Below are 13957 nucleotides of genomic sequence, written 5' to 3' on the forward strand. Positions count from 1 at the left end.
TCTTTCCCAATGCGCAGAGGAGAGGATCTACAGGTCAACGCCTCCTTAATAGACCTCCGCCTCTCTTTTGGCATCGATTATGGACGATATCTTTTTTTTTTTAGAGGAAAAAAATAATCCGCGTTCCCCGATCCACTTTTTACGCCGATGGATTGACCACACCTTTATCTCCGGTTTTGAAAATCAGGTCCGTCCGACCGAATCATCAAAGACTTGAGCTGTAGTCCAGTTGGTCATGTTTGTCTTGATGCTCAGAGCAGCAGCGGTGGGGAAACCCTGTGACACTCATAACCTCAGCGCGGTTCACTTGGCCAAACAAGATCTTCCGCGTTCCTCTCTGTTCTTCTGCTTCCTGACTCTACGTTGGTTTTACTCGTTTCCTCGTTAGCACCTGGGAGCTTAGCCTGTTACACCTCACCTACAGAGGTTTCCCTTTGCTCATACAGCAATCCACCAGCAGCAATCACAACACCTCTTACTACCACTAACACCAAACAAAGCAACACTAATACCTAAAGTAACAACTGTACTAATACTTTCACACCAGCAACAGCAGGAGCTTTAAGAAAAAAAACTACTAATACCATCACCACTAACGTCAACAACAACAACAACAATGCCTTTACTAACAACTGTACTTATACTGTCACCACCGGCAACAATACCTGTACTAATAACAATACTTTATAGCATCAACATTGACAACAACAAAAACAGAATTAATACCATCGCCAACCAAAACAACAATACTAATAACAACTGTATTAATGCCTCACAGCAAGAACAATAGTTTTAATTTCTACTACAACAACTGTTTTATACTGTCACCACTAACAACAGCAACAACAACAACAACAGTATTAATACCTGACTATAAGCAACAACAGTGTTAATACCTCACTAATAGCAACAACAATAGTATTATTATCTACTAACACCAGCAACATCTCTACTAAAAACAACAAAAAAGTACCTTTATTAACAAAAATTTTACTAATACCAACACCACCCGCAACAACAATACCTTACTAACAACAACTTAAACAGTAATAAGACGTCACCAACAGTAACAACACTACTATTAATAAATACTAATAACAACTGTACTAATACTGTCACCACTAACATGAACAAAAACAGTACTAATACCTTACTGACAGCAACAACAGCAATGCCTCTACTAATAACAACAATATCACCACCAGCAACAACATTACCTTTATTACCAACAAAAATTTTACTAAAAGCATCACCACTAACAACAGCAAAACTAGAATAGTAATTAATAGACTAAAGACAAAAATGACAACAATATAAAATAAAAAAAATAGCACAAATACTACTAATACCACCAACAACAGCAACCACAACAATAAAAAGTATAATAAAATATATATATAATATAATTAATAATGAGATGAAAAATATTTGCTTATTACAGAGCCATTCCTTGCTTATCCTGGCTGTGTGCTTCGGGTCATTGTCATGTTGGAAGACCCATCCTCGACCCATCTTCAATGCTCTAACTGAGGGAAGGAGGTTGTTCCCCAAAATCTGGCAATACATGGCCCCGGTCATCCTCTCCTTCATACAGTGCAGTCGCCCTGTCCCATGTGCCGACAAACACCCCCAAAGCATGATGCTACCACCCCCATGCTTCACAGTAGGGATGGTGTTCTTGGGATGGTAATCATTCTTCGTCCTCCAAACACCTTTAGTGGAATTATGACCCAAAAGTTCTATTTTAGTTCTATTTTATATATACTTCCGTGCCTCGCTTGATTTCAAACCATGACGTCTTAGTGTATTACCAACAGTAACCTTGGAAACGGTGGTCCCAGCTCTTTTCAGGTCATTGACCAGCTCCTCCCGTGTAGTTCTGGGCTGATTTCTCACCTTCCTTAGGATCATTGAGACCCCAGGAGGTGAGATCTTGCATAGAGCCCCAGTCTGAGGGAGATTGACAGTCATGTTTAGCTTCTTCCATTTTCTAATGATTGCTCCAACAGTGGACCTTTTTTCACCAAGCTGCTTGGCAATTTCCCTGTAGCCCTTTCCAGCCTTGTGGAGGTGTACAATTTTGTCTCTAGTGTCTTTGGACAGCTCTTTGGTCTTGGCCATGTTAGTAGTTGGATTCTTACTGATTGTATGGGGTGGACAGGTGTCTTTATGCAGCTAACAACCTCAAACAGGTGCATCTAATTTAGGATAATAAATGTAGTGGAGGTGGACATTTTAAAGGCAGACTAACAGGTCTTTGAGGGTCAGAATTCTAGCTGATAGACAGGCGTTCAAATACTTATTTGCAGCTGTATCATACAAATAAATAGTTTAAAAAACATACATGGTGATTTCTGGATTTTTTTTTAGATTATGTCTCTCACAGTGGACATGCACCTACGATGACAATTTCAGACCCCTCCATGATTTCTAAGTGGGAGAACTTGCAAAATAGCAGGGTGTTCAAATACTTATTTTCCTCACTGTATATATATATATATATATATATATATATATATATATATATATATATATATATATATATATATATATATATATATATATATATATACACACACAGATAACACAGGATGGCATGGATATGTGTATGACAGATATTGACAGAAGTACAGATTAAAGTAATTCAGTGTTATTTGTCCTTGAAATGACCATATGCTATTATAAGGTGACATAAAGTGACTCTGTGCTGTACCAGTCCCGAGTTAAAGTGACAGTCCAGAGTTAAAGTGACATATACAATAGTGTAATTGTGCAGGGACGAAAAAGTGAGGCAGAAAGAGAAGTCCAGGTACTAGTTGCCGTGTGTCTCCTGGTTTAGACACCGAATGGTCTGCGGGAAGAAGCTCTTCCTCATTCTCTATGTTTTTGCTTTTAGGGAGGGGAAGTGCTTTTCTGAATGCAACAGGGAAAAGTGTCCATTGTTGGCTGAGTTCCTCTACAATCTTCCTGGGCCCGTTCCGGCACCGCTTGATATAGATGTCCTGCAGGTCAGGGAGCTCGGTGCAGATGGTACGTTCAGCTGACCGCACCACCCTCTGGAGGGCTCGCCTGTCCTGCATGCTGCTGTTCCCGAACCTTTAGCGGTTAGTATGACCGCTCCTGCTGCATGCTAAAGTCAACCCCTTAGTCTTGCTGACATTCAGGAGAAGATTGATCTTTTGGCACCATCTCTCCAGGTTTGTAATCTCCTGTAGGTGGGTTACAGCAGGTCTCTGTGGTTAGTACCTACTTAAAGTAGTCTAAGGATAAGATTAGAGTAGTCTAGGAAGGACCACCATTAAGCTGGCCATGGGTGGCAAGGCTCGCTGATAAATATGGGGAGTGTAGGTCTGCCAGTCTAGTCCAGAAAAGCTTCTGTAGCTCAAATGCACCATGAGAAGAAGGCAAGCCATCATAGGATGCATAATGCTCACAAAATTGGTTTACTGGAAAACTTCGGGTCCTACCATAATTGTTGCAGACTAAATGGTATTCCCTAATGGCAATAAACTCTCAGCAGAATAATTCTTTGGCACACTGCAAAAATTGTTCAGCTATGGTATGAGGAGCATGACAAAGAACTTAAGGTCTGGACTTGTTTTTCCAATTCCCCAAATTTCAATCTGATCAAGCATCTGTGGGGTGTACTTGAAGCAGGGTTGGGCAAAGATACATCAAGATGTATTTGAGAATCAAATACAAAATACCTTAACTTTAAGTGTATAAAAAAATAAAATTAAATACAGCAGCCACACCATGCATCAAAATAAACTTTATAAACACAAGTATGTATTGGAAAAATACTAAAAAAAATACTTTTTAGCATGACATTTCTTTGCAAAACTTCCATTAATTGGCCTATTTGATCTGTACTTCACCATTACACTGACTCAAACAAAAAATGTTTGATAACTTTCTCTTCAAGTCAAGTCAAGTCAAGAAGCTTTTATTGTCATTTTAACCATACATGTCATTTCAGCAGTACACAGTGAAATGAAACAATGTTCCTCCTGAACCCTGGTGCTACATTTACAACATAAAGCTACATCACAGAAAACACAGGGCTAAGGACTAGTAAGTGTCTTTGCCACATAAAGTGCAAAAGACAAACACAGACAGTGCAAGACAACACAAGACAGTGTAAGACAAATACACGAAACACAAAATTGTGCCACCAGTAAACCTGTTGTATATTGCACTCGGCGGTGTGTAAAAGAGCACTGAGTACAGGAGTGAACATTGTAAATAAACAAAATGTAAACAAAATGTTGTACAAAAGAGCTCTTGCTGGATCATGCAAATAAATTCTACATAAGTCACCAGTTTAACAGATCAAATATTCACATATATAATCCCTGTGATCTCCCAGAGCTGTTTTGGTGGCACATGGAGAACCTACATTAGGCAGGTGGTATTAATGTTATTTCTGATCGGTGTACTTTCCCAAGTGGATTAAATGGCTGTATATTGTGTATAAACTGCAGATGTCAAAGTGGAGCCTCAAGGCATAATTTAAAGGCTTAAATCCAAACAAATTTTACTCAGTGGCCAATTCTGGGGTATACATAAACAAGGCTCCGAGAGGTTTTATTAGCTTTAAAAAGCCTGCTTTTTGCTGAGGCGTCGCTCCTGTCCAGTAGATGGCAGTGAAGTGTCAAGTGTGTGCATTGTGACTGGCAGAAGAAGTGACCTTTTCGTGTGCATTCATATAAAACTGTGCAAATAGTCAGTGTGTTTGTACGGATACATATAATTTTCAGTTATTTTCTCAGTAATAGCGCATCATGTTTGCAGCTAGAGGAATTTTGCGGCTTGCACAGAGGATGGCCGGGGTTGGTGTGTCTCGGCGGGGATGTGCTGGTGCAGTTCCTGTGGACGATATCGTAAATGGACTTACAGACGAGCAGATCCAGGTAAAAAAAACGAATGATGTCGGTGTTTTATTTACGCGGAGCAATCATTATATTGGGGTATTTAAGAAAATAGCTGCGCAACAACATATCAGTCTATAAAACAAATTCCAACAAGTTTGAAACGTAAGTCTTCACCAGTGTCAAGACACTAATAGTTAATTATAAGAATGTTAATGATTTCTTTTTGGATGCTGTGCACTTGTGTCTAATATACATTGCCGGTTGTACTGTCACCTGTAGGTTAGTCTTGGTTGGCGTCTTCTTATGACGTCACTCCTGACCTTGTACAAATCTCGCTTCATTAGTGTGTCGAATACAAGCATGACAGCAACACCTAATATACTAATAGTTTACTAATATGCAGTTAGAATATACTTATAGACACGATAGAGGTCTGTGTAAAAATCTGAACTTACTTACTAGTAGTACGGTAAAATAGTACGCCTCCTTCCGGCGTGTGGCAAGTATGCACTTCTACAAAGTCGCCATTTCCCCAAGGGGGCGTGTTCGGGACGGGGTTTCTGATTGGCTGACAACTTTTCACCTTCGGATGCATAAAAATTCTCCATTATGTTTCTTTGTAACTGTTAACTTATCTGTTTTTAACGTGATTTCCTGCTACCTTTTCTTTACTACGTTCAAATGCTTGTTTTCAATGTTTGTATATTTAATTTATGCATATATAATTTAATTATACAAAATGTAATCATTATATATTCTAGATGCTTATATCTTCACAAATGAACAAAATGTGTGTTGTTTTTGTTGTTGTTATTTTTATTGATTTTTTTTTAAGTAAACTTTTTATAAATACCTCCTAAATTAGGATTTTATATAGTTATAATAAGCAAAACATCAAATATTAGTATTGTTGTTGTTGTTGTTAAAATCTGATTAATAAAAAAATTTAAATAATAATAATCGTCCGATTATTCACTTCTCAAAATAATCTTTAGTTGCAGCCCTAACATTAGTTTTTTTTTTTAAAGGTTGGTTGCTACTTTCTGACTGCAGAGGTTGGGTTACAAGCTCAATTCTGCCTTCAAGACGTATAAAAGCTTGCTAGTCTAAATAAGCCTGATCAGTTTGTTTTGTAATTAGATTCTGCTCCTAGATGTTGTAATCGAAGCAGAAATAAAATGCTTACACTCTTTGTAAAGGTACGGTGGACACAATCTTAGGTTTAAATTGATTTAATGACATAATAAAACGCACTCATATCATGAAATTAGATAAAGAGAACACGAGAGAGATCATTGACATGAAGTGATGACGAGGTGTCGCAAGAGATTTTTACCTCAGGTGATCTGTGTGGTCTTGATGATCAAACTCTGAACACATAATTCCACTGTAAACTTGGGAGCCCTTAAAACATGGCATAAATATTCAAATTAATTAATAAATGTGGAGGTATGTGCAGTGTCTTTCCATGCTATTGGTTTGGACTAAGAATTTGAAATGAATTAGATTTTTAAAATGTGAATGAGGTATTTGCAAAAATTACAATTTTAGTTATGGAACACCGAAACTTCTCAGAACGATCAGGATTTGACAATGTGAATGGGTTCTTCCTGCTTGGCCTCCCAATGTATAGTCTTTTTATGAGCAATGTGATGGCTGCTGAATAAACTTTTACCGATCTCATGTTTTGCGTCAGCTCAGACAGACGGTTCAGCGGTTCTGTCAGGAGAAGCTTGCTCCCTATGCTGATGAAATAGACAAGGCGAACGAGTTTCCGCGCCTGAGAGTAAGTCGTGAGACAAATCCTATTTTAAATGCCCTGACCCCACAGTTCTAATCCACACGTGTTTTACATGTAGTAACGTCCCATGTGTTTGTTTTTTGCTTCAGGACTTTTGGAAAGAGGCAGGTGAACTTGGATTGCTTGGGATCACAGCTCCAGGCAAGAACAAAACGTTGTTTAATCAGTAAATTGCCTGTGTTCGATTAAGAATATAAGTCGCCTCTAAAATTAATCATCAAAGAAATGACAACTTCAGCCATGTTTTCTTTGCTGTTCACAGTGGAGTATGGTGGCACAGGACTGGGCTATCTTGATCATGTAATTGTGATGGAGGAGATATCACGGGTGTCAGCAGCTATAGCGCTAAGCTACGGCGCACATTCTAACCTCTGTGTCAATCAGCTTGTGCGTCATGGCAACCAGAAACAGAAAGAGAAATATCTCCCGAAGGTAGGAGGTTAAATCATGCATGCAGAAGTTCCACAAATACAGATCTTCTTTCCTCTCTCTCTCTCTCTCTCTCTCTCTCTCTCTCTCTCATTCTCATTCTCTCTCTCATTCTCATTTCTGTTCTCCCTCTCACATTTACTCCTTAATCACTTGCTTCCAGGCATCTGTTTTACATAAATTATACTGCATCAAGTGTATTATTTAGTCTGGATCGGTTTAATTACAGCCGACCCCAGAATTGTTGCAATGATTTATGATGAGAGGAAAAAAAGAATTGAAGTTAATTAACTTGCACTGAAAGTTGAATAGAATTTGTAGCTTTATTTAAGTTAAACATAATAATTATGCTTATTGAAAGTTTTACATTTTTATTTATTTATTTATTAATTTTTTACACAATTGTGTGACCGGCATCACTACGGATAGACATTCTTTTGAGACGTATATAACTCCGACCTGTTCCCATTTCAATCAAGTTCAATTTCCATTCCCGAGTAAATTCCATTTATACTTTGACTTGACACTTATTTGAGGGATTTAGAAGCCCTTAAGTGTTTATTCAGGACATCCTGAGTCACTGGGATCTAAATGTGCGTTTACACAGAAGTCAAACACCCATAATCAATGTTTTTATAACTGATATTCTCGAATCATTTTAATCCCCAATTAAGGCCACATCCTTTGTTAATGCTACTTTAATAAAAATACAAATAAAATCTCCAGCAAACTGGAACAATGTGTACATGAGACTGTGTTTTCCAGTTAATTACAGGAGAACATGTGGGTGCCCTGGCCATGAGTGAGCCCAACTCTGGTTCTGATGTAGTATCCATGAAGATGACAGCGAAGAAAGAGGGTAAGCTGTTTTGTCTAATTACTGTACAATGCTATGATTTTTTTATTTATTTATTTTTTTTATAATTTTGGCACACTGTGTGTCCATATGGCTGCATGCTGATAGCAAATCTAGTCTCCCCTTAGACATGGTATGTTTCAGAAATGTCTTCTCCGTCTCGCCCGAATATAAACCCGTTTTGCATTTGTACTGATGTTAAGCTCTCCCACGTTTCCCTTCTGCTTCGATCCGTCTGGCTCTTTAAGGTGACCACTACGTGTTGAACGGTAATAAGTTCTGGATTACGAACGGACCCGATGCGGACGTTCTGATTGTGTATGCAAAGACAGACGTCGACGCGGTCGCACGTGGAATCTCGGCGTTCATCGTGGAAAAGGTTCGAGACACACATATTACGTAGCCTCCAGCTGGTCCCTGTAGAAAAACACTAATAAGTAGTAATAACTTTACATCTATTTTTAAAGTGTTGATCGGATTTAGCTTTTGTCCCTTGAAGGGAACGCCTGGTTTCAGTACAGCACAGAAGCTGGATAAGCTGGGAATGAGAGGCTCCAACACGTGTGAGCTCATCTTTGAAGACTGCAGAGTTCCAGGTCTGTGTTGAAACAGTCCAGTGGAGAAATAGTGTTAATTTGCTTCTGTTGGTTTTCTCCAGTATTTTAAATATAATTGCTAATTGCAGAGAAGAACATGTTGGGACCGGTGAACAAAGGTGTGTATGTACTGATGAGTGGACTTGACCTGGAGAGGCTTGTGCTCTCAGCCGGGCCTATTGGGTAATTTAAGCACTACCGACTTGCATTCAAATAGACTTTCGGTTTTGCTGGATTGGTTGTTGATACCTTTTTTTTTTTTTTTATCATACAGCATTATGCAGGCTGTGCTTGACCACGCTATTCCTTATCTGCATGTCCGAGAAGCATTTGGCCAGAAGATCGGCCACTTCCAGGTTAGTTCTCCGATGTTCAATCATTATTGAAATAATCACTATTTCTCATTAATCTTATGTGTTGGCCCATGCATCAAATTCAGCATATTTACCCTGTGTGCAGCAGTAGCTATTTGTTACTATGGTTACAGTTGTTTTATAAGCCACATCTTTCATTTACAATGGAGATAAAAATTAATCAACCGGAATTATCTGTATTTTCAGCGCTTTGAATGCACGCCTTCCAGCCAATCAGGATCGAGTATTCAGACTGACTATGGTATAAAGAATGCTAATTGCAGAAGTACAGTTCTCCTGTAATAAGGTTTAGAATATACAGAAGATAAGGAGTCGTGTCTCAATTAAAAAAAATAAATTAATTAATAAAATGTAAGATTTTGATGAACATTTCAAGTAATAAAAAGCTTTAAAAATCTTTAACAGCTGATTAATCAGCCCTGGAAAAAAAATAACACTATTAAAAAAAAAAAAGATGCCGTTTCAGTGCAAACAACTCAATTTTGTAGCTGTATGCAGAAAAAAGTGCTTTTTTCTTTCCTTTTCCAATGCAGTGGGATCACTGAACTGTACAGTGTTTTCCAGGCTTTAACACTTGATGCAACTCATGAAGGGCATTGAAGATTGCTGATGAGTTAAATCCAGCGTATTGAAGCAGACGGAAACGGGCTCTCGATTACACACTTTAATAGTAATGCTTGTTTTTTTTTTTTTTTTTTTTTTTTTTTTTTATTAAATAAATCATCTAGCTGATGCAAGGAAAGATGGCCGACATGTACACACGACTCGGTGCATGCCGCCAGTACGTGTATAACGTAGCCCGTGCGTGTGACAAAGGCCATTTCAGCGGCATGGTGAGTTATTCAAATAATTTTACCTCTTTAAATTGAAGCATGCAGCCTTTCAACTGTGCCGTAGTAGCGGTATTGATTTTTGTCGTGTTGTTGTAGGACTGTGCTGGGGTAATCCTTTATTGTGCTGAGAACGCGACTCAGGTTGCCTTGGACGGGATTCAGTGCCTGGGTGAGCGTTTATGCAGTTTGCACAGCATGAAAAATTGAAGTCAGAGCTGTGTGTCTTTCGATATGCGATTGTTGATCAGGTTTAACACACGAGTTCGTAATGTGTTTAAAGCTTATGTTTAAATGCTGTTATTGATTTAGTCGTCGTTGCATTTCGAGAGCAGAGATCTGGAGGAATAGTGTAAAAAGGGGACTGTTAAAAATGCTTAAGCTTTCAACTATTCAATATCACTTGAATATTCATCACTGGTACACATGATTAATTCAACATCAAAATAATACAAATAATGAATAGTATTCATTAGAAACAACATTTTCTAAAAATCCTAATGAGATTCATATCATATTCAGTCATGCAAAATTATAATAACATACAAACCTTTAAACACTAAAGCGCGATATTCCCAGTTCAGATGAGGAAAAAATCCGAGACTTTGTAGTGTTTTCTTTTATAATTTTAATTTTTTTTATAGAATCTACCCTCAGGTGAATTAAATAATAAAAAAGAAAAAAAAAACTGACTTGTATTTGGTTTATGCATATTTGACAGTATGTCTATCTAACAGTATGTTCGTACCCACAGGTGGAAACGGTTACGTCAACGATTACCCGATGGGCCGCTTCCTGCGAGACGCAAAGCTCTACGAGATCGGCGCAGGTACCAGTGAGGTCCGAAGGCTGGTTATTGGCAGAGCCTTCAACTCAATGTTCAAATAAGACTGCAATCCAGAAAAGAGTTGTTACGAGAGATCTGTTTGATGCCTTTCACTGATTTCTATTATATTACAGTATATGCACAGAATACTTGCATAAGGAGGAAAAAAAACTTGTCAGATGGATACTTTTTAATGGTGCTGTACAACAGAACAGAAAATGAAGAGATAAGCATATGCATTTAGTTTCAGTGGGTGAATCTTGGTGAGCAATTATTAGTCTGTGTGACAGTCTTAGCAAAGCTAAAACATGTGAAAAAACTATAAAGCAGACTGATAACACTCACTCTTCAATGCTCGCTACTGCAGTTTAGGGGGGAAAAAACACTATAATAATGTGAAAGGTGTTTCTCTTTTTTTTTTTTTTTTTGTCGTCTGTACACCTCGTGTGATTCTGTAGTATACAGAGACCTGTGTATAAAAGAAATCAATTGTTAATAGTGTCTTTCCAATATAATTGCCTGTTGAAAAGTATTTTGTATGCCTTGTATTCTTAAGGAAATTAAGTCAAATAGGCTACTATATTTTGGCAAATAAAGGTTTTGTTCATTAAAATGTGCTTTTAAAGCATAATTGTTACTGCATTAATTATAGCTCAATTTAAAATAATATTTCGAATGCATGATGGCAATATTTATTTGTTCATGTGTATACACAGCCTCGGTTCTAAGATTCTGGTCCATGATTGCATCGCATAATTGTTGAAGATTTGTCAGCTGCACATTTGTCTTGTGAATCTCCCATTCTACCACATCCCCAAGGTACTCTTTTGGATACAGATCTGGTGTCTGGGGAAACCATTCAAGTACACTGAGCTCATTTTCATGTTCATTGAACCAATTTGAGACATAACTGCTTTGTTACAATAATGCTGGCAGTAGAATTTAGGAAATGCACAAATTGTGGGCTTAAGGGGATGCGTGTGATCAGATACAATACTCGGCTAATCTGCAGAGCAGGTTGAATTTACGCTATTAATGCCCAATTCTGACTTGAGAAATCAAATTAAGTAATCAAGAGTCATTAGATCTGGCAATGTTTTTCCAGTCTTCTAGAGTGTTTCCTGTTTCTGTTTGCATCTGCACACAGTTTCCTATATTTTGTGACAGCCGTAAAAACCTGATGTGGTTTGTTGTTCATTTAAAGATTTTACTTCCTGTTCACCACGGTTGTAAAGAATGGCTATTTAAGTTGCTGTAGCCTTTACTGCCAGCTTATACTTGCTTGACTATTCCCCTGTGACCTTTCTTTTATAATACAGACGGCCACTGGATGTTTTGGTTTTCTATACATGTGGTTTGGAAATGATCAAACGAGTCTGTCTGGCTCTAATAACCATGTCATATTTCTAGCAATTATCAGTTTGGAAACGCTCCCAAAAATAACTGATTAAAGAATCTGTGTTTTTCCAGTTGATTTAAAAATAAAAAAAAAAATCCATATCTGTATAAAATAATAAAATTGGCTTTGTCATTACGAGTTTGCGGTGTGTTGTTTTTTTGTAGTGTATTTTCTTTCATTTCTTTTTGCCATTATGGTTTGTTGTGTGTGTAAAAGCCTATTTAATTTTACTTTAAATGGAAATTTTAGAACGTTGCAAAGGGCAAATAAATTCTGTATGTTGTTTGAACCCACTTAAAATAGAGATTGAGCTCCTTAATAGATCGCTTCAATCTTTTGACATCTTTAACTTTACATACACCTGTAAGTATTTTGCTGAATGAATAACATTTAAATCAAACCTGACTGTAACTGGAGAAAGAGTTTAAAGTTTATTTTAGTTTAAACTCCTTGGTTAAAATCTTTGGTTGGGTGAAATATTCTTTCAGAGAAACTGTTCTCATTTTATGGAGCACTGGAATTTATTATAAATTGACTAGTTCCTATTTTGTTTCGAGATTAAGGATGTTCAACAAAATCAACAGCGACGAACACTAATTCAGTTTAATCAATTTTTATTTATATAGCGCATTTAACGATGGACATTATCTTTGTAAAGCTGCATTGAGATAATGTGGTGATAAAAATGAATAAGATGTTCTTTATAAGTGTAAGTTTGTCCCTGATGAGCGAGTCGGTGGCGACTGTGGCAAGAAAAAACTCCCCGAGATGGCATAAGGAAGAAACCTTGGGAGGAACCAGACTCAAGAGAGAACCCATCCTCATCTTGGTTGCACCGAATGTCCATTTATTGCAGCTAAACGATGTTGTGGGATGCAGTGATGGTGATCAGGAGCAAACTGTAGTAATGAGTCAGTGTAGCAGACTGTTGACATTAACTACAGTCCAAATCCATCCTCACAGCTCCCGTTTTTACTCCGTAATCTCATGGAACCACCCAAGGCGTTGATTAGAAATCGTCCCCCCAGTGTGGCCTCCAATCAAAGAGGACACTATCCAGAGGCAGGCCTGGACGAATTGGAAAGATCCACGGAGGGAAGAGTGGCAGGAACAGTGGTCACTGGAACCTCAGGAGCATGTTTAACTCGACCGAGAGACAGTTGGATCTCATCCCTGCTGCTCACATGTATAGGCAATAAATACTGCTGACATACAGCTTTCTTCTTGTATTCGGATTTTGGTGAATCCCAACTGGTGTTATAAGGCTAACTCACAAACGACATCATTCAACAAAAATTTAAATGCACTTTATTATAGTACAAATTAGGGGTGTAAAGATACACATATTCGTACCAAAATTTTTCGGTACAGGGCTACAGGATACACACGTGTAACGAATGCAATCCTTTTTACGTGTAGAACAAAAAAATCTTTAAATCTGAGTTCCCTCAGGAACAAATTAAGTGAGTTTTGAAATTAAGAGTTTGTTTAGTCTCCGCCTTGCACTTTAAATGCGTTTATTATATACTGTATATAATATATATTATATTAGTATTATTATTAGACTTGAAAACATACACAACAATGCCAGGGGTAAAAAAGAAAAGTAAAGAAACAAGTTAGCGCATGCATGAAAACGCTAAAGAATCAATAGCGCTAGCATTAGCCACTAACCAGAGAGTGGCTATCGGATAATGCTAGCGCTATGAATTTATTAGCGTTTTATGTCCAGCTTTAAGAATTTCTGTAAAAGGAGAAAATTTTTACAATTCTGCATATCAAATGAGTGAATGAATGAAGGATGGAGAGAATGAAAACATTTCTAAAATATGCTGTAATAAGTAGAACAGTTAAAGAATTGAATATTAAATGTAAAACACATACACATCTGTATTACCCAAATAGGTTTTAACAAATGAAAGCTATTAAAATAAATGTTTTTCTTTATTTGATTGAATTTAAACAATTTAAT

At 37.5% G+C, this 13957-nt stretch overlaps 2 protein-coding genes across 8 annotated transcripts in view; one reads left to right on the forward strand and one right to left on the reverse strand.

Moving 5' to 3' along the window:
• Positions 1-74, reverse strand: part of itpka (inositol-trisphosphate 3-kinase A) — a gene marked incomplete at its 5' end in the record, with an annotated part of 12098 nt that extends 12024 nt beyond the window's left edge. For all 4 annotated transcript variants that reach the window (XM_083543719.1, XM_083543717.1, XM_083543718.1 and 1 more), the window contains one exon: positions 1-74. This exon is cut by the window's left edge and continues 307 nt beyond it. In XM_083543719.1, coding sequence (XP_083399845.1) covers positions 1-74 — 74 coding nt within the window.
• Positions 1-12120, forward strand: part of ivd (isovaleryl-CoA dehydrogenase) — a 15064-nt gene extending 2944 nt beyond the window's left edge. Inside the window, exons 1-14 of one of the 4 annotated variants that reach the window (XM_083543729.1) lie at positions 1-187; positions 2897-3104; positions 4795-4913; positions 6571-6660; positions 6765-6816; positions 6938-7107; positions 7870-7963; positions 8209-8339; positions 8460-8556; positions 8646-8739; positions 8831-8912; positions 9659-9763; positions 9860-9932; positions 10515-12120. The exon at positions 1-187 is cut by the window's left edge and continues 265 nt beyond it. In XM_083543729.1, the coding sequence (XP_083399855.1) occupies positions 4824-4913; positions 6571-6660; positions 6765-6816; positions 6938-7107; positions 7870-7963; positions 8209-8339; positions 8460-8556; positions 8646-8739; positions 8831-8912; positions 9659-9763; positions 9860-9932; positions 10515-10648 (1212 nt within the window). In that variant the 5' untranslated portion in view covers positions 1-187; positions 2897-3104; positions 4795-4823 and the 3' untranslated portion in view covers positions 10649-12120. Of the gene's footprint in view, positions 188-2896; positions 3198-3985; positions 4914-6570; positions 6661-6764; positions 6817-6937; positions 7108-7869; positions 7964-8208; positions 8340-8459; positions 8557-8645; positions 8740-8830; positions 8913-9658; positions 9764-9859; positions 9933-10514 lie in introns of those variants that run through there. The other 3 variants (XM_083543727.1, XM_083543728.1, XM_083543726.1) reach the window with 3 other exon arrangements.
• The last annotated feature ends 1837 nt before the right edge of the window (positions 12121-13957 follow it).

This window comes from Silurus aristotelis (assembly GCF_946808225.1).
Source record: "Silurus aristotelis genome assembly, chromosome: 6".
NCBI lineage: Eukaryota > Metazoa > Chordata > Actinopteri > Siluriformes > Siluridae > Silurus > Silurus aristotelis.